The 23,512-nt window shown below is 40.3% G+C and overlaps 1 protein-coding gene across 3 annotated transcripts in view; it reads right to left on the reverse strand.

Moving 5' to 3' along the window:
* Window positions 1-18,770, reverse strand: part of Zmat1 (zinc finger matrin-type 1) — a 59,998-nt gene extending 41,228 nt beyond the window's left edge. The window contains exons 1-3 of one of the 3 annotated variants that reach the window (XM_052735896.1): window positions 18,515-18,770; window positions 11,596-11,783; window positions 6,492-6,770 (exon numbers count right to left, since the gene is read on the reverse strand). In XM_052735896.1, coding sequence (XP_052591856.1) covers window positions 6,492-6,627 — 136 coding nt within the window. In that variant the 5' untranslated portion in view covers window positions 6,628-6,770; window positions 11,596-11,783; window positions 18,515-18,770. Of the gene's footprint in view, window positions 1-6,491; window positions 7,172-11,595; window positions 11,784-18,514 lie in introns of all 3 variants that reach the window. The other 2 variants (XM_052735892.1, XM_052735906.1) reach the window with 2 other exon arrangements.
* Between the last annotated feature and the right edge of the window lie 4,742 nt (window positions 18,771-23,512).

The following is a 23,512-nucleotide window of genomic DNA, read 5'->3' on the forward strand; positions in this document are numbered from 1 at the left end:
CTGCACAAGAACTCTTCTTAAAGGTGAGGTGGGATTTAGCAAAAAAACAAGTATTTTGACTGCTTGAGAGACCACTAGAGTGAATTCAGGACACCTTTTCTGATAGGCCTAACTGAGGAACTTTAACAGCCTTCTATAAACCTGACCTATCACCTGTCCCCTTTACTTCACATAGCAGTAAGGTTTCATCTACTTTGTTTCTCAAGTATCCATAATTGCACAGGAAGGTAATGTGGGGTGTAGGTGAATTGTCTTAACTAAACACCCTTTGGTTTATAATACTAAAGTATATTGGCATCAAGAAGCACCCGGTGTTACTGGCAAGAGTTGAGGTCTTCATTCAGTAGCTCTGATACTGGTTCCACCTTTATGAGATGCTTGTTAAAGTAGTTAATGCACCCTGAATTGAAGTTAATAGTTATCATTTCACTACAAGATGGGATCCAGATTAACATATGAGAGTTAACTCAATGACAGTTAACCGAAGTCTCCATCAAATCAACACGTATCTATTGCGTAAGGGCACTATCTTCTCTCCTATTATACATACATATGTGTGCATATATCCATATACTCACAACCAGGGGCCCCCTTTCTATACTCAAATAATAATGTAGTGAGTTGTATTTCAGTCCTTCCTCACAGTACCAGAATTTAAAATGTAAACCAGCTGAATTTCCAAATAGACCTCCACGTACAAGAGACCAGGTTAGTAAGGTTCTAGTTGATTAAGACATTGATGACAAGACAACCAGTGTGCCACTTTCACAAGATGACTATGGTCACAAAAGCTCAGCTGATAAACTCAACCTTTCTATCCAGCTGTTTCCTTAACACAAAATCAAGCCACATTTTTATTTTCCAGAATCCACATGACTTAAAAACACTTTACACCTTTTGGTTTGTTTGTTTATTTATTTGTATGTTGTTTTTGAGATAGGGTAGCCCTGGCTGTCCTGGAAATATCTAAGTAGACCAGGCTGGCCTCAAACTCACAAAGATCCACCTGCCTTTGCCTCCTGAGTGCTGGGGTTAAAGGTGCACGCCACTATGCCCAGCTCAAATGTGTAGCTCAGGCTGGCCTCAAACTCGTGATCCTCCTGCCCCTCCTTCAGGAAGTCCTACCAGCATGCACCACCCTCTTTATTTATTAATAGTCCTCCATATTAAACATTCAAACACACGGTATAGATGACTTACATAGTCAGTACCTGATGTGGATGAGCAATTCTAAAGGCAATAAGATTGACTATAGTATCATAAGGACATGGATTGCAGTGTAAATCTTTCTATAGTTACTATATTACCCAAGACTGCCATCTAGTGAATAGAAACGATAATGCCGTACATCAAAGTTGCAGGGAATAACTGGAATACGTTTTTCAAGGAACAAGCTTGGAGCCTGGCACAGAATCAGGCAGCATCCCCTGCAGTAGCCATAGCACAATCACCATACTTTAGTCAATCCTTACAAATACCAATGGAGACTTAATGATAGTGATGAAACAATTTAAAGGTAATATTACTTGCTTGTGTATTTGTTACGAGAAGTTAGTGAAATAAAAGGGTGTATGTTACCAAGATAAAAAAAAAAGGCAGCATGATGACAAAACTTATGTCACAAATTCTTCACCATTGGCTTTGGTCTGAAACTTTGTGTCCTTCCAAATTCATATGCTAAAACTGACTTCTCATTGGTATTAAAAGGTGGGACTTCTTGCAAGCGACCAGATGACATTAGCATCCTTATAAAAGAGGCTTGATAGAGCTTCTTCTCCCCGCCCCCCTTTGCCCTTCTGCCATGTGAAGACAGCTGGGAGGGGGATTCTGTGACAGATGAGCCTTCATTAAGCCCCAAACCTACTGGCACCTCCATCTCAGAATTCCTAGGGCTGTAGGCATTACGTTTCCTTGTTTATTAATTATTGAGGCTGTGGTATTCATTCAAACAGATCAAGACACAAATTCATACACAGAATAAATAAAATGTGAAAGTGGCTTGGATACTGGGCCATGGGTATAAGATCGAATCATTTGAAGCAGTATGATGTGGTTTAAAAACAACAACAACAAATCCTCCGAAACAAAACCTACTTGGCAGCTGGCATGGAGGTACACACCTTTAATCCCAGCACTCAGGAGGAAGAGGCAGGCAGATCTCCTGTGAGTTTGAGGCCAGCCTGGTCTACACAGTGCATTCCAGGACAGCTAGAGCAAATAGTGAGGCCCTGTCTCAAAACAAAACAAAACACCCAATACAACCCAAAACAGGCAAAAAACAAAAAAACAAAAACCTGCTTTGCTGTGAACACAACAAGAACAAGTCTGATGAGGGCTTACAGATGAAAGCAATAGAAAAAGCCCCATTATCTTTAGAGATTACCTAAATGGTCTTGCAAAAATGCCAATATGTCAATCACTTACCACGTGGCAGAGCTAACCAATCAAATTCCTGGGCTGCCCATTTTAAGTAGAAGCAGAGAATCTATATAGCGTCTATTCATATTATGGCACAAGAGATAGGGCATTGGATTAGACAAAATGCATTAAATTTCCCCCAATCTCTTCTAATCTTCATTCTTCTGAGTGGCTGGGAGGAATAATGATATGCAAAGAACATGTGCTGAGAATTTGAGAATGTAAGTGCCAGGAACAATACCCCTTAATATATGTATATTTTAACATTTCTTTTAATGTTTTACCTGTGTACATTTTAATTTTTATTTTATTGGTGAAGAAATAAGTTCCTAAATGAAATAGAATTTCATTACATGTTTTTAGATATTAGATTTCTTTTGAACTTGCCTTTTTGTTCCTTAACCTTTTGTCATCGTTCTTCCTTGCTATAAGAGGGCTACTTCCCACTTACGCATCTAGCTATACAACACCCAAATGTAACACTACCTTCTTGTTAATTCAGTCTCCCCATTCTACCATACATCATCTAACCTTTCAGAAATTATGCCAGATTACCACATGGATGGAGGACAGATAATAGAATGAATGAGGCTCACTGAAAAATTCAGAACTTCCTCCTGCCCCAAGATGCTATTCTATATGGTACCAGAAAAGGTTTCAGCTTAAGTAGGTTGTCATTGTCTAGAACAATGTTTTAAAGTTCAGTTAGCTAAAAGTTCCTGTTTTCAGGGAGTAGATCTCATATGTTCAAAGGCTGCATTTTTGAGGGAAGATGTTTCAAAATAATTTTTGTAAATAATATATTATTAAATAGGACATAAATTTGGCAGCACTCTATTACAGATGCTAAATGAGGAGCTGCTACCAGATCCTGGGTGACAATACTTACCAGAGGGCAGAAGAAACTTCATCTTACATTTTATGTGTACATGGGGTACATAGGGTCAATCTCACAAAACTGTAAGAGACAGTTGCTACTAACATTCATGGGCTTTTGTCAGGTGAGAAAACTGAAGTACAGAGAATCTTAAGTATTTTGCCTATATGAGGAATAAATGACAGAGCCAAGATTCAAGTTCAAGTTCAAGTAGTCTAGTTTTCTCGTCTGTGTTCCTGGCAGATTCTCAATTCTGAGTGCATATTAGACTCACCTGGAATATGTATAAGATATATTTGTGTCCATACCTACCACACTCAATTAAAAGAAAATTTCTCTAGCTCTAAAGGACTTGGACGGTTCTAGTTCACTGTGAGATTTGAGAATCACTTGCTTACACCCTGAGGGAAATGGGCAACATGGATTAGCTCTTATTTTTTCTTTTTAGTGTTATTGTTTTTTGTTTAAAGGACAATAAAGTAGATTTCTAGAGCACACAGGAGTGAGAGATATCACAGCTAGATCTTCGGTGAACATTTTCTGCATATATAGAAAGAAAACATTGAAAATATTTAATAACTGGTGTAAGACAGAAAATCATCAGAACAGACACACGGGACATATGATGATGTAGGCTTACCTGTATGTACTAGTTAAATTTTTAAAATTACATAAAATAAATATTTTTTCTGTGTGAAAATTTGAATTTATCCTTTTAAAATAGCTACATCAGCTGGGCAGTGGGGGCACACACCTTTAATCCCAGCACCCGGGAGGCAGATGCAGGTGAATCTCTGTGAGTTCGAGGCCAGCCTAGTCTAGCAGAGCGAGTTCCAGGACAGGCTCCACAGCTACACAGAGAAACCCTGTCTCAAAACTCAAAAAAAAAAAAAAAATAGCAGCATCAGTTTTTTCACCATATGCAGTTAGCATATTTTAACCAGATCCCTGCTTATGTTAATGTTTTAAAAGTAGAACTAAGTAAGCTAGAGTTCTTTTCAGGTTTGTGGCAGATGTTGCTTGGTGAAATTACTCATCTTAAAGTTACCAAAAAGTAAATGGAGAGTTGGAATTAGTTTTTTTTTTTTTTTTTTTTTTTTTTTTTTTTTTTTTTTTTTTTTTTGGTTTTTCGAGACAGGGTTTCTCTGTGTAGCTTTGCGCCTTTCCTGGGACTCGCTTGGTAGCCCAGGCTGGCCTCGAACTCACAGAGATCCGCCTGGCTCTGCCTCCCGAGTGCTGGGATTAAAGGCGTGCACCACCACCGCCTGGCTGGAATTAGTTTTAATGGACTAGAAAAACTGTCATGTTGGTAGAAATGTCCACTTTCCCTTCTGTTCTTTCTGGTGCTCCTGGCCAGCCCTATGATTGGTCACAGTATACACATGCATCCTCTGGCCAGCACAACTTTGTACATACTCTTCTTTCAATATAGGAAACAATGTATTTGCATTTTGCTTTACCTCATCCACTTTGGCCCTGGAAGAAATGCTGACTGTACTTGAACATCTGACTACCCTCTTTTCCTTGTTTTTCAGTGTTTATTCTCCCCTGAATGTCCTTGACATAGCTATCTGTGCTTGGTGCCAGGGTCGCTCCATTCCACATACCTTACAATTCTATGTCTTCTGCCTGCAGGCATGGTTTCTAGTTGGGAGTTTTACCTGGGATTTGATTTGTTTGTGAATTCAGACTTCTAGCTGCTTTCAAGTCTAGATAAGTAGGTATTATATACATTGCCTGGACTTTTGACTTCTAACATTTTTCACCCTGTTTTATATCTGCTGGTAGCCATCATATTCAGGAAGTAAAAATGCTACCAACACAGGATACTCTATAAAGCATAGAAAATAATTATGTTTGATTATTTAATTAGCATACTCAAGTTATGTGCACATAGGCAATCTGAACGAGACTGATGTCATGTCAAAAGGCAAAATACAACAAATTTATCTCAAAGATCTCTAAGTGACTTTGTGGTGCTTGACTCAGCAGCATTTCATTTCATGAAACAGAAAGACATGTTCCAGTGAAGTGAGCAGAAGATTGATAAACGAAGAGAAGCTGAAAAAAGCATACACAAATAACAAACCGGATTAGTTCTTTCAGGGTTCCTTTGGCAGAAGATATATAGAGAGAACAAAAGAAAACACACTGATTGGTTAACTTTAGGTTACTTCAGGTTGCTTTTTGGGATAAAGATTGGAAACAGGGAGGATTTTGTTTTCATGCCTACTATAACTGGCCTGTCTGAGAAATTACATTATTGCCTATCATTTTTGGAAGGTCAGATAACTTGCTTCGGTATGAGTAACAATATTTCAATATTTATTATGCTCTGTTGGGGCTTCCTGCAGAAGCTTAGAATCCCAAACAATGGCCTCCTATAATTTTTATCTAATATAAAGTAGGACATTTGGCACAGGTTATACAACAATTTTTAACATGTCCTTCAGCACAATTTTAATGTTTCTTTTTTCATTTCAGCTCATCCTAAATTCATCTGCAAACTGAGGTAGTTGTTTTAGTCCATAAGATTCACAAAAAGAATAATAGAGCTTCTCAGCTCCTCTTTAAGCAAATGATTATAGTTTGAGACAATCCCTTGGTTAAGCTCTCAAGGTGGTAGGAAGACTTTTCTTGGAAATTTACATCTTATAAGTCCACACCCTTATAAAGAGTCATTTACATTCCAAATGTTAGATTTAGTGATCTCGGGTAATTAGACTTCACAAAGACAGGCTCTTGGGAGGGAAAATAGTGTTTTTTTTTTTTTTTTTTTTTTTTTTTTTTTTTTTTTTTTTTTTTTTTATAAATAGAAGCATTACAGTAGCTCTGTTATCACCAACCACAGGGCTTTAGACGCAAGGAGAATTTATGGAAGCTGTCTGAAATGCATCTGCAAAATCACCTACCGAGCTGGAAAGTCTCAGAATACCTTATCTCCCTGTCTGGTCTTAGCTACAGGGCACTAGCAGAATTGGGATTGTTCTTAAGCTATCTACCAAAATAATGGGGATCAAATAATTAAAAGCTTTCTACTTTCTGCCAGTGCTAGAGAATCAGATCATTCTTCTAAATCATAAATGTTGATGATCAAATATTAGAAACTGGTTAGCATTCATATTAATTTTCTTTTCACTGTGAGAGAATACCTGCTAGAAACACTCAAGGGAGGAAAGGTTTTAGTTTGGCTTACAGTTTGAGGAGGTACAGTTGATCTTGGGAGGGAAGGCATGGCAGCGGGGTCTCCTTCCATGGCAGCGGGAGTTCCATCCATGGCAGCGGGGACTCCATCCATGGCAGCGAGTGTGCATTGCAGCTTGATGATGCATAACTTGGGCCAGGAAGCAGAGATGGAACTGGAAGCAGGTCCAGGCTATAACCCTCAAGACCTGCCTCCAGTGATGGACTTGGACTTCCTCGGCTCAGCTCCACCTTCTCAGAGTTTTGAAACCTCCCCAAACAGCACCACCAGCTGGGGACCAAGTGTTCAAACACAGGAGCCTTATATTCAAACTGTAGTATGCCTCCATAGGCTCATGGCCATCTCATAATGACATATGTATTTAGTCCAACTTCAAAAATACCTGTAGTCTTAATATTCTCAACACCAGTATAAGGAGACCCAAATCTTTAAAATCCAAAGTTTCAGGCAAACTCTTATCCTTAAGACCTAGTTTAAAAAAATCCAGGGGCTGGAGATATGGCTCAGTGTTTAAGAACACTTGCTGCTTTTGCAGAGGACCTAGGTTCAGTTCCTGGCACCTATATGGCAGCTCACAACCATCTGTAACTCCAGTAGTGGTGGATATAACACCCTCTTCTGGCCTCTGTGGGCAGTGCATGCACCTGGTGCATTTACATGCAGGCAAACGCCTATACACATAAAATAAAAATAATTTAAAGAAAATAAAAGATCCAAGTTACATACTTCCAATATACAATGGCACAGAATAAACATTCTCATTTCAAAAGTAAGGAATGGAAGAAGAGCAAGGTAAGAGCAGAGATAAACAAGACCAGAACCCCCCAGGATAATCAATCTTTACAGCTCCATGTTCAACATTAGAGCTCATGATAGCATAATGTAGGTTGTGATAGGCAGGCTTAGGTAACCTTGGCTCTCCAGCCTTGCTTCCTGCAACATACACATTCTCTCTCTTGGGGTAACTCTACTCAATGTTTTCAACTTCCCTCAGCAGATGTTCAACATTTCTGGCATCTCCTTTATCCTAGTGCCTATATTACAGCCTTAGGGTTCACTAACAGCTGTACACACCAGCCTATCAGGGCCTCTCTTCAGAGCATATGACTGTTAAACATCATCTAGCCTCAAAGGCTTTTCCCTCCGAAGTTTCAGTCAAGTCTTCATAATCACATAACTATTGCATTTAGTATGCTTGTTAAACTAGCACCACATGGATGACACTAACAAGTTTTGCTTCCAGCTTGAAATGTGGCCTGGCCCTGGTACACAATGGCTCTAGTGGCCTCCAAGTGCTTGATTGGGAAAATATTTCCCTGTTTGAGCAAGGTATTCTGGGGTGGGGGATCTTCTCTTTTCAAATATTCTACTTTTATTTATTTTATTGATTTTTAATTTGTATGCAGGGAGGCATGGGGTGCAGACATGTGCATGTGCATGTGGTTGCCCATGGAGATCAGAAGAGGGCATGGGAACTGGAAGTGGAGTTATAGCAGGTGTGAGCCACCCAACTTAAGTACTGGGAACTGAACTCAGGTCCTTTGCAAGAACAGTATGTGATCTTAGCTACTGAGACATCTCTCCAGTTCCAGCACTCTAGTTTTAAATCAAGGTGTTCAAAATGAGTTTGTATTATACCTTGGAACTTTGGGTCTTACCCGTCAGGCACCACACTCACTGTTTCAGTGCAAATTTTGTGGTTGCTTTTTAATGATACCAAACACTTTAACAATTATAGTTACTGTCTACACATGATATGTCTACTATTTTAAATAGGTTCCTTTCCTTACCAAATGGTACATTTTTACATCTTTCTGCTCTGCTGTTTTCTCTCCATTCCCATGGTGAACCTGGCTAAAAGTACAGAAAAGTGATCATGCCATAAACTTAATGTTATGCAGTCTTAGAATTTCCTCCTCCAAATAAATTGGTGTAGTATCTTTGAATTTAGCCTCACTCAAATTTTCAGGACATGAAGACAATATACCCAGATTCTTTGCCAGAATGTAAGACGAGTGACATGGAGCCCAATTACCAATAAAGTCCCTATTCCCTTCTGAAACCTCAGGTGCCAGGCCTTCACTTCCACTGTCATATTTGGGTTTTGGCTTTCTGAACTCCTACCAGAATGGTCCCTTAAATTCTGCTGACTATATTTTAGGGCTTCTCTAGTCCATAGCTCCAAATTCTTCCACATGCTTCTCACTAACAAGTTCTGAAGGCAGTGAATCACATGGCCAGGCTTATCATAGCAGTGACCCCACTCACAGTACCAATTTTCTACATTATTTACTCTTGTTCTCACTGTACCAGAATAGTTGACAGAAGCAACTTAAGGGAGGAAGGATTTAATTGGGCTCAGAAGATTTGAGAGTATATAGCCCATCAGAGCAGGGAAGGCACAATGCCTTGGGATCTACCCTAGATGGCAAGAGTATATAGCATCTGTTTGTTATATAGTTCTGAGAAGTAAATATGGGACTGGGAGCAAGGTTGGGGTATAATCCTCAAGGCTGCTTCCCAGTGATGTACCTACTCCAGCTAACCCCCAACTCCTAAAGATTCCTCAACCTATACATAGAGTACTACCAGCAGAGGATCAAGTGTTCAAATACATGGCACTCTGGGGATATTTTACATCCAAGCCAGAACAGAGTTTAAAGAAGAGAAAAATAACTTTACGCATTGAAATTCTATTGAGCCTTCTGCTAATTTATAGTCAAGTTATTTTGGAAGGTATTTCTGCTTTTCTCATGCTGTGTCTGTATTGAGACCAGTTGCCACAAGAGGTTCTTGTATCTCTGTAAGTGGATAATGCAGAATGTTGTGGTTGTTACCCCGGATATATTCTACACATTTGCTTATCTTCATTTTTAGTACATCATTTCTGTGTTATTCAAGTATTAGGTCTCATAAATTACCCATCTTTATGATTACTAATCTCCAGTGATTTTGAAATCTTTTTTTTTTTGGTGTTTTGAGACAGGGTTTCACTGTGATGTGTAGCACTGGCTGTCCTAGATCTCACTCTGTAAACCAGGCTAGCCTTGAACTCACAGAGATCTGCCTGCCTCTGCCTTCCAAGTGTTGGGATTAAAGGCATGTGCTACCACTGACTGGCAGGATTTTGAAATCTTAAAATTATTTTGTTATTAACTAAAATCACTTTATTGTAATGAACTCACAAATAAAAACATTACACAGCTCAATTAAGGTAGCCACTCAAATAAATATTTGCCTAGTCTCAAACTCTGTCCATCTTAATGAACTTCTGTACAGTTAAAATGGCCATTCTGAAGTCATGGAACTTCCCTTCAGGTTTTATATTTCAACTATCGATTACATTTTTGGACATATCCTCCACAGAAAAGAAAAAAAAAACTATGACAGCGTTGAAACTAGAAAAAAAAAGCATTATATCCTCATCCATGACTCATGTGTTCTTTTGCCTACATTCCATCCTTCCTCATCACCTAATATTACCCTGTCTTGGTTTCTTTTTTAAATGTTATGTTCTGTATGCGCTTACAACATACACACACACAGAGACACTATAAGCTAGGATCCACATATGAAGGAGAACATGCAGTTTTTCTTGAATTTGGTATGTCACTTAATATACTTTGCTGAAATTTTCATGATTTCCTTTTTCTTTACAGCTGAATAATGTTCCATTTTGTAAATGTACCACATTTTCATTACCCATTCATTTATTAATGGACATCTAGGTTGGTTCTATTTCCTTGCTATGGTATGTAGAATAGCAATAAATGTGAATGTGAAAATACTTCTATGGTAGGATATTTACCACCTCTCCCAGTCAGAATGGCTATTTTCAAGGACACTGACAATAAATGTAGAAAATGTGGGGAAAGAGGAACCATTATTCTCTCTGGTGGGAGCACAATTAATATTATTGAAATCAGTTTGGAGCTTCCTCAAAAAATTAAAACTAGGGGCTGAAGAGATGGCTCAGCATTTAAGAGCACTGGTTGCTCTTCTAGAGGACCTGGGTTTGATTCTCAGCATCCATTTGGTGGCTCATAACCGTTTGTAACTCCAATTCCAGGAGATGTGATGCCCTCTTCTGGTGTCTACATGAAACAACTAGAACCAGTTTCTTATGGCTACTTTTAGAAGTGTACGTGCTATGTATATACAAGTGCATATGGTAGTATGTGTTAAAACCTTATTTTAGTAACCTTTAACATTGCTGTGGCAAAACCTGACAAAATAACTTCAAAGACGAATGTCTTAGCCCCAGTACATACCCTGTGGCCAGTACAGGAGCCCCAGTACCTCCTGGCACTTCATCCACACTATGCCGCATCCAGCCTCTCTGCCAAGTCAGATCCTGCACATCTTGTACTAGGGCCCAGCCTGGTGAGTCCACCTGATCCTCCCATCCAGGCACCCTCCCTAATCCCCAGATCTAGTGCCTGTGTCCCACACCCAGTGCCCCACCTACTCTGGTCAGCTCTGCCTGAAGTGTCCCCAACCTCGAGGCTTCAGCCAGGATGCACATCTTGTGTGCCAGCAAAGCCCATTATGTCCACCTGACTTCATCCCACCCAAATCATATCAACCCTTTAGTCCCAACCAGGCCCACAATCTTTTGCTCTGTCCCAGCCTGCTTTGTCAATATTAGACACAGAATAACAAAAGAAGTCCACATGCCCAGTTTTCATCACAAAAATACAAATGATATTATTTTAATATATAATGGACTGAGATAAGGCATGTTTGTTGTTTCTCTACTACATAATAATACCTTCACCTATATTATCTTTTTCAAGTCTCATAATAATCTTACCTAATAAATATTTAATTGCTAGTCTGCATATGATAAAGTTAAGTAACTTTAAACTCAAATATATAGTACATGGAAAAGTCAGGTTTACAGATAAGGTCTTTTCAGAGCAAAATCCTGTGCTCTGTCCGTCATTATATAGTATTATCCCAAGAAGTAAGAGACACTTATAGAATGAACTTTTAGACACTTTTAGAAATGAACTACTATTAACTGCAAAATAAATGCTTTTCTTAGTTCTGGAACAGATGGCTACAAAAACCCAGGCAGAAAAAATACACATACCTTTAAGTTGCTTTTTTACCTCAAGAAGAGTTTGTCCTTTGGTATCTTTCCTGAGAGTTCACATGTGTGGTCATGAGTACAGTTTTTCCAGTCACTTTTCCTCCAGTCTATCGACTCTGAAGAAGCTGATATAAGATACTGTTAGCTGCTTTCCCTCTTTGATCTTGCTTAGGGCCTAGAGCTCAATTCTGCAGAAAGGTAAGAAAAAGAAAAATTCAAGCTTCCAGAATTAAATGACTCTCCCAGATTGCAGAGAGCAGTGCTAAAGACTATGATTTGCCTCTATCATCCCAAATGAGTTGTAACAGTCCTCATGGTTAATGACACATTTATTTATTTTAGCAAGAATCTATGCCATTCATTCAGTTATTCTGGAATCAGCTTAAGCAGACTTCCAATAAAGGAATGAATGGTTTAGTCATGCTAACATGTACCTTCTATGTTACCCTTATACATTTAGCAATTGATTATCTTGAAGTAATGAAAGGAGAAATAACAGGATGAACAACTCCAAATGACACATGATAAGAAAAATTTCTGATTCGTATTGGGACAAGTCCTTCAGAAACATATATTTAATTACCAAAAAAAATTTAGCTCATGTTACATGTAACTTTTAATTTGAGAATTCCTAACTTTAGGTTCATGTGAACCAGATCTATCTTTAATGCAGAGATGTATATTTAATAGAGATGGATGAACGAAATCAAAGACTGGCTGTATTAGCATATTAGATTATCCAGTTAGTTTAATATTTGTTGGGAGACAACTTTTGGTTCATTGTGGCGTTTAAGAGCAAATAGATTTTAGTTGCCTATAAGTTAGGTCCTAACTCCAGGTACCCATCTAACTGTGTGTTAAAATTGAAAAGGACACATGCTAAGGCTTCATGCAATAGGTCTGTAATCCCCTTTATTCAAGAAGCTAAGGCAAGGAGATCAGAAAGTCAAGGTCTATCTGAGCTCACAGTGTGTTGAAGGTCAGTCTGAACACCTTATGAGACCCTATCTCAAAATACAAAGTGAAGAGAGGGAAATCGCTAAGCAGCAGAACACCTGAGAAGAATGTGTGATGACTTAGGTTCAATCCACAGTACTGCAAATACAAGAATAAATAATAATACAAGAATAATAATAATAAAATAATAAAAATAAATACAAGAAATACTGAAGACTAAGCAAATCCATTTCAGAATGAATATCAGTCTAAGCCAAACAAGATGGAACTTAGTCTGTGGTTCTTCTACTTTCGAAACTTCTTAGAAGTCTAAAAGTACAGTCAGCCAAATGAAATCAGCAGGGAGCCACTGCCTCACTGACTAGGGGTGAATGATCACATAGTGAGTGATAGTATGCCAAGGGCTGGTGGAAGCAATTGCAGTGATAGAGACATTTTAAACTAAACAGACAGGATAATTAGACACGGTGTGAAACACAAAGCAAGATTATCTTAGTCAAAGGCATCCCCCTACCAAGGACATTGAGCAAAAGACCAAATAACCGGTAAACAGCAGCAATATCCGTGACCAGGCAACTTAAGTGATGACTGTCAGTGATCAAACTAACACAAACCTATTGCAGTCAGTATCGCTTCTTTCAAAATTATATCCAATATGGTGATGAACTTTCCTATGCGTGTGTGGCCCTTTGCCAACAATTGCAAGATTAGAATTCATATTTTCTTTATGTTTCAGCATTTCACACTATCTTCACTGGATTTGTTTTTCAATTTACAGTGCATGGAAAAATTTTAAAAATCAGAGTGATAACAAAGGAACCAAAGTTGTAAACTGTTTCATAATATCACCATTTTAAGGTGAGGTATGATTCTAGTTCTTAATGAAATTTTAATCTTGAATACAAAAAATATTTTTGGTTTTATAGGAAAAATTCAAAATCTGAATGTACCTCCCTTTCTTTCTACTCTCTTTGAAAATTGCAACAGACTATAAATTAATGGCCCCGAAGGGTCTATTTATGCCCTTAGAAGTAATTCTCTTCCCATGAGGAACCCATCTAGCCCATGCAGGCAGCTAGTCACATTAGAAATGAGTCTTCCTTTTCCCAGGCTGAAATGAAGTGTGGACACGGACATCTCAGGAACAAACAGATATTCAGAGCCAGGCAAATGAGAGTCCGAACTTTGCTGTGGGACCCTTACACTGGAGCCTGAATGCACTATCATTTCTTACATTGTACACAAAAAAGGTATAAAAGTGACCTTTAATATATAGTAATGGGTCTCTTCATGTGGGTAGGACAGGAATCTCATTCTCCATGCCATCAACTACAGTTGACTGTTAGAACAACAATACTTTTAGTATTTACACATTCCTTACCATGGGTCAGTGATTCCTATATATTATCTAACTTAAATTTTACAGTGGTTTTTAAGATTTCTACTTAATCGGATAGAAAGTAGAATTTCAAGAAGGTTAAGTAATGGCCAAAAGTCACATAATTAGCTGGTAAGAGAAGTTTTACCTGGTGCCTGGTGACAAAACTACTTTTAAAACATCACTTATTCAATCTAATTATTGATTAAATAAAATAAAATAACCCTAGGGTTCTCAAAGATGTTTATGTCAATGCTGATGGTCTGTATCAGATAATTTTTCTGTGGTTATGAAAGATGCTACAATTTGGAAAATCTAGGGGAAATACATATGATAATTATATGTACTATTTTTGTAATTTATCGAAACAAAAATTTTAAAATTGGAAGTAAAATTGTTATTATAACATAGTTTTAGATGGTTGCAGAAGGTATGGGAAGTGTATACTGAGCAAGAGTCTGGGTTCCAATCTCCCTTTATGAATGACAGAATGAATATTATGGAAGGAGTATGGTCTCTGAAGTCAGGTTTGTGTCCAAGTCCTTGCTTCAATGTCCACTAGCCTCAAAAAATGACCTAGGAATAATATAACCAAGGAGATTTCTGAAAGACCTCTACAATAAAAAACTTTATAACACTGAAGGAAAAAAATAGGCAGAATTAACATTGCTATATATTGTGGAAATGACTATATTACCAAAAGTGTTCTACAGATTCAAATACAATAACCCCCAAAATTTTAATGACATTCTTCACAGAAATAGAATATCAGTATCTAAAATATATGTGAAAGCATAACAGACTTTTGAGTACTCAAAGCAATCCAGAGTCATTCAAAAGAGAAATACTGGAGATAGCACAACATCTGAACTAAAAGTGTTCTACAGAACCATACGTGTTTGTGTATGGGTATACATTTTTATAAATACCTATTGTACAAAATGCAATATGATAGCACCTATTAATTTACCATGTTCATTTACCTTTAAGAAATAAAAAAAATAGGACTCACAAGATGGCCTAGTAGGTGTCTTAGTTATTCTATTGCTGTAACAAAACACCATAACCAGGGAAGCTTATAAAAGAAAGAGGTTATTGGGGCTTACAGTTTCAGAGGGTGAGTCCATGACCATCATGACAGACAGGCATGGCACTGGAACAGTAGCTGAGCACTTACATCCTTACCCGAAAGCAGGAGGCAGAAAGAGAACTAACCCTGGATGGCTTGGGCTTTTGTAACTTTAAAGTTACAATGACACACCTTCTCCAACAAGACCACACCTCCCAAACAGCTGCTCCACCTGGGGACCATATGAGCCTATGGGAGCCATTCTCATTCAGCCCACCACAGTGGGTCAAGGTGCTTACCTTGTAAACCTGATGACTTGAGCTTGATCCTCAAAAACCACATAAAGGTGGAAGGAGAGAACCAAACAAGTTGTCCTCTGACCTCCACATACACTCTATGGCGCACTTGAGTTCACACACAATCATACACACACAATAATAATAAATTGAAAATGTTCAGGACTGGAGAAATGGCTTTGTGGTTAAGAGCACGTACTGCTTTTGCAGAGAATCTGAGTTCAGTCCCCAGCACTCATGTTGTGCAGCTCACAACTGCCTATTCACTCCAGTTCCAGGATGATCAGGTGCCTCTGACCTCCACGGGCACCTGCATTCACAAGCACATACACATGTGTAGACACATCTATACACAATCAAAATAAAGACTAGCAAAACTTATTAAAAAGAAATAAAAAGTTACCAATTATATATACTGCAGTTAGTTGTGACTGTAGCCTAGGTTGCATTTCATAGCTGTAGAAATGTAGAATTATTCACTCTTGCATCACTGAAATACATTTATATATGTAATATTTCCTCCACTATAAAATAACTCTGATATTTTAATATTTCAAATATAAATTTAATATATATTTCTTACACTATACCACAAATAATACATCAGAGTCAAGGAGATCTGTGATATTATATTTACATAAAAATTGGAAAGTTTTGGTACAGAATGTTGTCATTTTCACTAAATGAAAAAATCCATTTAAAGTGTTTTCTTTCACTTACGTCTATTTAATTTTTTTCTATAGTAGGCTTAAAAATTCTGACTAAACAACATCATGGATCTCTAAATTTACCTTGTATTCTGTAGAAGCAAGCAAGACTTTTCAAACTAAGGTAGCCCCAGAAGTTTTATTCATTTTCCTTTCAAAGACTGGGGATCCTGGGTTGGGAGCTCAGAGTGAAGAACAAGAGGAGGCGTGAGAAATAACATTACCTTCCCCCTGGCTGTTTTACTTCTATCTCTTTCTAACTCTGCAAGAACAAAGGATGACACCCAGAGACAGTGTTGGCATTGTCTTGTATCTGGAGTTCTAATTGATGGCCGCTCCACTTGGCAAAGAGCCTAAGGTCAAGCAAAAGCTCACCCAAAAGCCTGGCAGTGGTGGCTTATGCCATTTATCCCAGCACTTGGGGAGGCAGAGGCAGGAGGATCTCTGTGAGTTCAAGGCCAACCTGGTTTACCTAGTCAGTTCCAGGACAGCCAAGGCTACACAGAGAGACCCTGTCTCAAAAAACAAAATAAAAGCAACAACAAAAAAGCTCACCAAAAAGAGGACTATATAATTAGCCATGTCCATCCAAAGCAGGATAACACAATACCTGGGCTAGTCTAAGCTCATGTTCTCAAATTTTACACATGCCACCTTTCCTCTCGTCCCCTTCCTCTTTCTTGCTATGGTTCTTGCTGATTTAAACTTACTATGTACCCCAGGCTGGCTTCCAAAGCCCAATCTTCCCGGCTCGGTATCCTGAAAGTTGGGATTATAGGTGTGTGCCACCATGCCCATCTTTTCTTTTTCTTCAACTTAAATCTGAAATTCTTCACTTAATGCAGTTGGAATGTTTGGCAGCAACTGGCTGAAAACACAAACTCAAGTGTGTGGCAAACAAGTTGTATGGAGAGCCTTTCTCTTTTCTGCCAACGAAGCAATGCTGAGGAATAAACATGCCCGCTCTAGTCATCCATCGGAAGTGACAAATTCAAGCTTCTGTTCAGGTCAGGACTACCAAGACCTGACTGACCCTACCCACGAGGATACTGGTACCTAGTTCAGTGGAGGATCAGTGTGACTCCTGTATCTGTCTCCAGATACCACACAGTGCCTGGCACTTAACGCTGGCACAGGTGAAGGCAGAAAGCTCTTATTTAAAAAATTGTAATTATATGTGTTTATTTGTGTGTCAAGGGCACATGATGGGGGTCAGAGAACAATTTGTGGGAGTTGTTTTTTTCTTTCCATCTTCTCAGGGATGGAATTCAAGCCTTGGGCTTTGGCAACAAGCACCCTTACCTGCTGAGCCATCTTGTCTGCTCAAGTGTGGGAAGCTTTGATAACTCTACAAGATTCTCTTATCCATCTGCCTCAGTGCTGTAGGGTCCATAAATGTATTACTTCAGGGTGTGTGTGTTGTGTGTTTCTGTCTGTCTGTCATGAAAGTAGAAAACGGATCATAAGAGCAGAAAAAAGAGGTCTTAAGGGAGGGTCATGGAGTGGGTAGAAGAAAGAGAAAGAGGGTTACAAAATACATGTAACATGAAAGCAGGAGAGGGGTGGGGGACAGTGGGAGGGGGCAAGGAATTGGAGAGCCGGGGGCAGGGGAGAGAATCAGCAAAAACTATGTATGAAAACCCCATAATAAAATCCATTACTTTGTATACTAATTAAATACAACTAAAAGGGGTCTGCACACCAATACACAGGCACACGAGGGGTGCCTCAGAAACAGGAATGAAGACTAGGCCAGTCATCAGAGGCTGTCTTACAAGCCAATTTACTGCTGGTGAGGAAGGGGGTACAACGGCATCCTGCACCTAGCCACATCTGAACTTTAGGCATAGGGAATTAAAATTTGGGAAAGCATGCACACTCCTGAAGGCCTTAGGCTGATGTTGGTCATCGGGGCCTCCAGACATTGGATTAGGCCAGTGGTTGAGCTGCCCAGAGCCACAAGCTTCAAACCCAGCCTCAAAGGGCTCCTGACTCAGTTAAACTGTTGGGCTTTTTTCGGGTTGGAGATGGTTTGTCCCCTGGACCTTGGGGGCTGGGCAAATGGGATTACAGGAGCCCCTTCCACAGGCCAGCCCCTCAGACCAGGGGCTCCAGCCAGTCCAGCCAGGGTGTTTCCCAGCAGACCCTAAAAGCTGCTGACTTTACATAGTGGCAGAGCCAGAATAGGTGGTTCCAGAATTTGGCAGCGAAGGAGGTTTGATCGCCTGGTGTGTGGAACTTACATCTGTGTGTGTAAACAGGCGGCAAGGAGTTCCCTGGATTCTGCCTGTAGGCGTTTCTGCTCTGGCCCGAAAACAGGGGGTCCAAAGCAATGTTCTTGCACCGTGAGCAGCTATTGCTACCGCCCGCTCAGCAGGACCTAGGGTTCGCTGCGTTCAACGCCCGGACAGACGAGGCCAGCCCTGCTTGGGCTGGCTGAGCAAATGTACTCAAGCCCACTAGCAGGCTCCAGTGGCCTGCTCCCCTGCGGGTACACGGAGCGGCTACTCACCGCGCACGCCATCAGCTCCAGCACCTCCGGGAGGTCCAGCTTGGCCTGCGTGTGTGCAGATGGAGAAAGGCAATTATCCGGGACGAGCGCTCCCGGAACCACCTCCTAGTAGCCCCACGTGGCGTCCACCCAGTCGCTTGCCGCATCTCGGCGGCCGCGGGCAACAGCCCCAACTCCCGCAGGCTGTTGATCCTTGCGCGCCGTTTCTTCACAGGGGCCTTCCGGGCGTTTGGGAAGTGTATCACTGAGCCCTGGACTCTCACAGCGTACATTCCCTCCTACAGGCAAGCACCTTTAGGTATCCCTGCGCCACCCAGTGGTCCTCAGTTTTCTTGTTGGCAAGGTACTGACCATATGCCATGGGTGGATTTCATGCCAGGTAGTCACTACCAGGAACCCTAGCAAATGTGCTATCAACTCTCCTTGGTATAATCACCCACTTAAGTATTTCAAACATAAAAGTAAAAATCCTAACTAGTTTGGCCGGGCGGTGGTGGCGCACGCCTTTAATCCCAACACTTGGGAGGCAGATTGGGAGACAGAAGCAGGCGGATCTCTGCGAGTTCGAGGCCAGTCTGGCGACAAAGCGAGTTCCAGGACAGACCCCAAAGCTACACAGAGAAACCCTGTCTCGAAAAACAAAACAAAATCCTAGCTAGTTTAAAGGCTATAGTGAGCACCTGGATCATTATTGCTCGACTAAATCTAATCTAGAAAAGTCATAATTAAAATTTGAAAGTCTAGGGGACAGCAAGATGGCTTAGCAGGTAAAGATGCTTTCCATATAAACTCTAATGGCATGAGTTCGATTCCCCGAACTCATGAAAAGGTGGGATGAGAGAAGCAAGTACATACACACACACTCTCACACACATTTTAAATTTCATTTTGAGCGAGGGTCTCACTAAGTTGCCCAGGTTGCCCTTGAGCTAACTTTGCAACACTGAAAGCCCTTGAAATTATAACCCTCTTGTCCCAGCCTCTGCATCGGAACTGCTCTTTAAAAGACTGGAAACAAGTTCAGAATAACAGACACTTTGAGAGAGGTGGGAGAAGCTGGAACATATTGAAAGGTTCTAGTGAAATTAGATGTTGGATTCAGAGGTACTCATTTTAGAGTTATGTCTCATATACTCACAAAATACGAGTACTATATTGCTCTATTATATAGAAAAAAATCAATAAGTTATCTTAAGCAGCTGTTATATCATTTAAAGCTTCCTGTGGATACATTTTCATTTGTCTTGTATAAATATGTAGGAGTAAATTATTGGATTTTAAGGTATAGTAATATGTGTGTATATACATATACACATGTATAATTATAATATACAATTATTTGTAGTACTGGTGACTGACACTAGGGTCTCATGCATGCGCAACCAAGTTATACTACCTTATTTTTAGATATAATTTACATGAGATACTAAAATCTTAAAATACACCATTGTTTTGGCAAAGGCATGCACTCCTATAATCTATCTGCTTATCAAAGGAAGAGGACATTTACATCCCCTGCAAAAGGAGTCTCGCTGCTCTTTGCAGTCATCTTGTTACTCCCAACCCTAGAGGACATCGTGTGAGCTGTCATAAAGGTAGTTTTAAGTACTCTAAAATACCACACAAACTGAATCATACAGCAGTGTGTGTGTGTGTGTGTGTGTGTGTGTGTGTGTGTGTGTGTATACTTCAACTCAGAATAATGCTTTTGAGATAGATACAACATGGCTGGGCTGGAATACTGTTGCACTATCAATATTTAGCTCTATAAACATTTCTGAGTAGGATTCCATTATGTAAGTAGAGCATAATAAGTTTATTGATTTTTCTACTGATTATCACTTAGGCCATTTCCAGTTTGAGGCTATTAGAGATGAAATTTGCTATGGATATTTTGTGCATAGATTCTTTTGGGCACATGTTTACATGTTTTCATTTGTCTTAGGCAAATATTGAGGAGTGAATTACTGGACCCTAAGGTACATTCATGTTTAATTTTTACTCTGTGCTGCTGGGGATTGAAATTAGGACCTCATTTAAAAAAACAAGGAAAGTGTTCTACCACTAAGCTACAACCCTGCTGGCTTTTAATTTTCTAACAGGGTCTCACTAAGTTGCCCAAACTGTCAAGCTGGCTTTTAACTCACACTACAGAACAGGTGGGCCTTGAACTTGTAATCTACCTGGCTCAGCCTCTGAAGTACCTGGGATTGGATCAGATGCTTTTAAAGTGACAGTTCCAGGACCATTTATTAAACAGTACATCATACCCCAGTGTCCTGAGTCACTTGGTGTCCCCTTTTAGCATTTATACAATCCCTATGTATGAGGCCTGTACCTTGGATCAGGCTCTCTGTTTCAGTGCCACGACTCTACAGTACATGCCAGTGCCACTACTACTCCTCTGCTTTGATTCAGTAGAGTTTCTCCTACTGATTAAAAATTAGAATTAATTGATCTAAAATGAATTCTTGATATTGTATTTAAAATCATGCTAAATGTATGTGTTTACCTGTGAAGAACTTGAACCTCATTTACATGGAATCATTGCATACCAGAATATATGCTCTTTCAGTTGTTCAAAGTATCCTCGCTTGTCTTTCAGAAGTTTGCAAACATTTCCTCTAGTTAGAAAATATGCATCAGAGGCCACTGCTTTGCAGGAGGCTCCAGCAGACAAGATCAATGACTGGAGTTTCTCTTGCCAAACTGAATGTTGAGAATGACACCATTTTCCTAAAATAGGAAGTTCCAGTCATCCTGAGTCAAGGTAACAAGGAAATCCCTCTGCTTTGACCTTTACAAAGAAAGTGACCTTGAAGCACCACCGCCCCTCCCACTCCCCCACCCCCCCACCCCCGTCTAGGGTTTTCTCTAGTCCTGTCTATAATGCCAGCCACTCAGCCCATGAAAGCACACATTTAACTTTATAGAAGGAGGTATTGCCAGCTTTGGGGATTTTACCTTTGATATCATCTCCTGGCACACTTCTTGTTAACATTCTTCCCTGATAACTGTAAGTTCTTGAGTGTGTGTGTGTGTGTGTGTATGTGTGTGTGTGTGTGTGTGTGTGTGTGTGTGTGTGTGTGTGTGTACTGAGACAGCATCTCTCACTATGTAATGCTAGCTGGCTTGCAATTCTCCGTGTAGATCAAGCTGGCCTTCTACTTACAGAGATCTGCCTGCCTCTAGAACACTGGGATTTAAGGCCTGTGCCACTACACCCAGCCAGCCATTGGTTGATTATTGACTGATTGATCAGGTTTTTCTTATTGACACTTTCATGCATTTATATAAAGAATTTTAGTTATTTTCACCCCATATCCCTCTCTCACCTGCTTCCTCTTCTTTTGAAATCTTTCATCCCAACAAGCCTCCCCCATCCACTTTCATATGTTCTTTTTGTGTATTATCCTTTCATTTATTTTCCACAGAATCCTCTTATTTTCTGCCAGAGAGTCATGTGGCATTCTTGGGTCCCAGCAAATTAATTTAGGTGGATGGCCACCAGCTTCCTGCAAGAAGCCAGCACAGCTTACACAATAGAATGGAAGGACAGGTGTCCTGCTCAAATCTGTCGCACGATCCACTTATCAACACTAGAAATCTCTGACAGGGTGACAGCCTGAGAGCATGTGTTGTAAGAGGTTGCTGAGGACACTGCTCAGAGATAAACTCGGTGACACTGATGCCTGTCATTTTCTACAAGCTGTGGTATGGAATTCAGGAGCTGACGAGGGCACGTAATGCCCACACAGGGCTGTGTGTGTGTGTGTGTGTGTGCGCATGTGTGAGCGTTATGGGTATTTGTTTTTGTAGACACTCCTGTTAGTAGGGTGATCCTAGGCATGTTGGGACTTGTCTCCCTATGGGCTGGTCCTGGAAGGCAGGAAGACAGTTCAAATGTGAAGGCTGGTAGGACTGAGGACAAAGACCATTCCAGGCTCAAGAGGTTTCTCACATCAGTGACAAGAGAAGCTGGTCAAAGACTAAGATTTGAGGTGCAGCTTCTCTCATGCTCAGAGCCACTTTGCATTCAGCTCGGGTCAGCAGCAACAGTAGGGCCGCCCTAATGTCATACTTTTCATGTGACAACCCCTATTTTCTTTTAGTCCAGGGATGGATCTGCAGTAGGGTGCTCACAAACAATACCTTACATGGGTTTCTCAGAACTTATAAGAAGCTATATGGGGCGCCTAGCCCCTTTGGGGTCTCCCCAAAAGCCTGATCTGATAGGGACCCAGAGAAGAGCCAGGTGAAGCAAGGGTGCACACTACACCTCAGACAATGTGGTGGTTTTTTAGCCTTGGTGACTGAACCCAGGGCCTTTTGCACATCATACAAGCACTCTAACACAAAAGTATAAGCCCTTCCCCAACTTTTGGTTTTCAAGACAGGGTTCTTTGTGTAACCCTGGCTGTCCTGGAACTTGCTCTGCAGACCAACCTGGCCTCAAATTCAGAGATCCTCTTGCCTCTGCCTCCCGAGTGCTGGCACTAAAGGAGTGTACTGCCATGCCTGGCTTTTTTCCCCTACTTGGCCAGGTCATAAGGTCTTACTAAGTTGCCCAGCCTGGACTTGAACTTACTCTGTAGCCCAAGCTAACCTTGAACTTACAACCTTCTGACTACCTGGGATTTCAGGCCCACACTGTTATGACTGTCTGCCTTACCGACTGATTAATTAATTAATTTATTTATGTGTGTGATGCTGGGGATTGAACCGAGGGTCATGAACAAGTCAGGCAAGTGCTGTACCACTCATATCCATCCCCAGGATAAAGGAGTCTTTTAATTTATAGCATGGACTCCTTACTAAGCTGGATAAGCCATGTTTCTTTAAACACACATTCATTAGTTCAATTCCCTCTTCAGACTCTGTTCTCATAGTGATTCGTACCTGCTTTTTTTGTGGGTGGCTATGTTACTTGAGCCGGGAGGTAAGAGAATAGGGACCAAGCTGTCCACCACATGTGCCCTCGTATATGTCTCAGTATCC

The sequence above is a fragment of the Peromyscus californicus genome, unplaced genomic scaffold (genome assembly GCF_007827085.1).
Source record: "Peromyscus californicus insignis strain IS unplaced genomic scaffold, ASM782708v3 Scaffold_10__1_contigs__length_136768540, whole genome shotgun sequence".
NCBI classification, from domain to species: domain Eukaryota; kingdom Metazoa; phylum Chordata; class Mammalia; order Rodentia; family Cricetidae; genus Peromyscus; species Peromyscus californicus.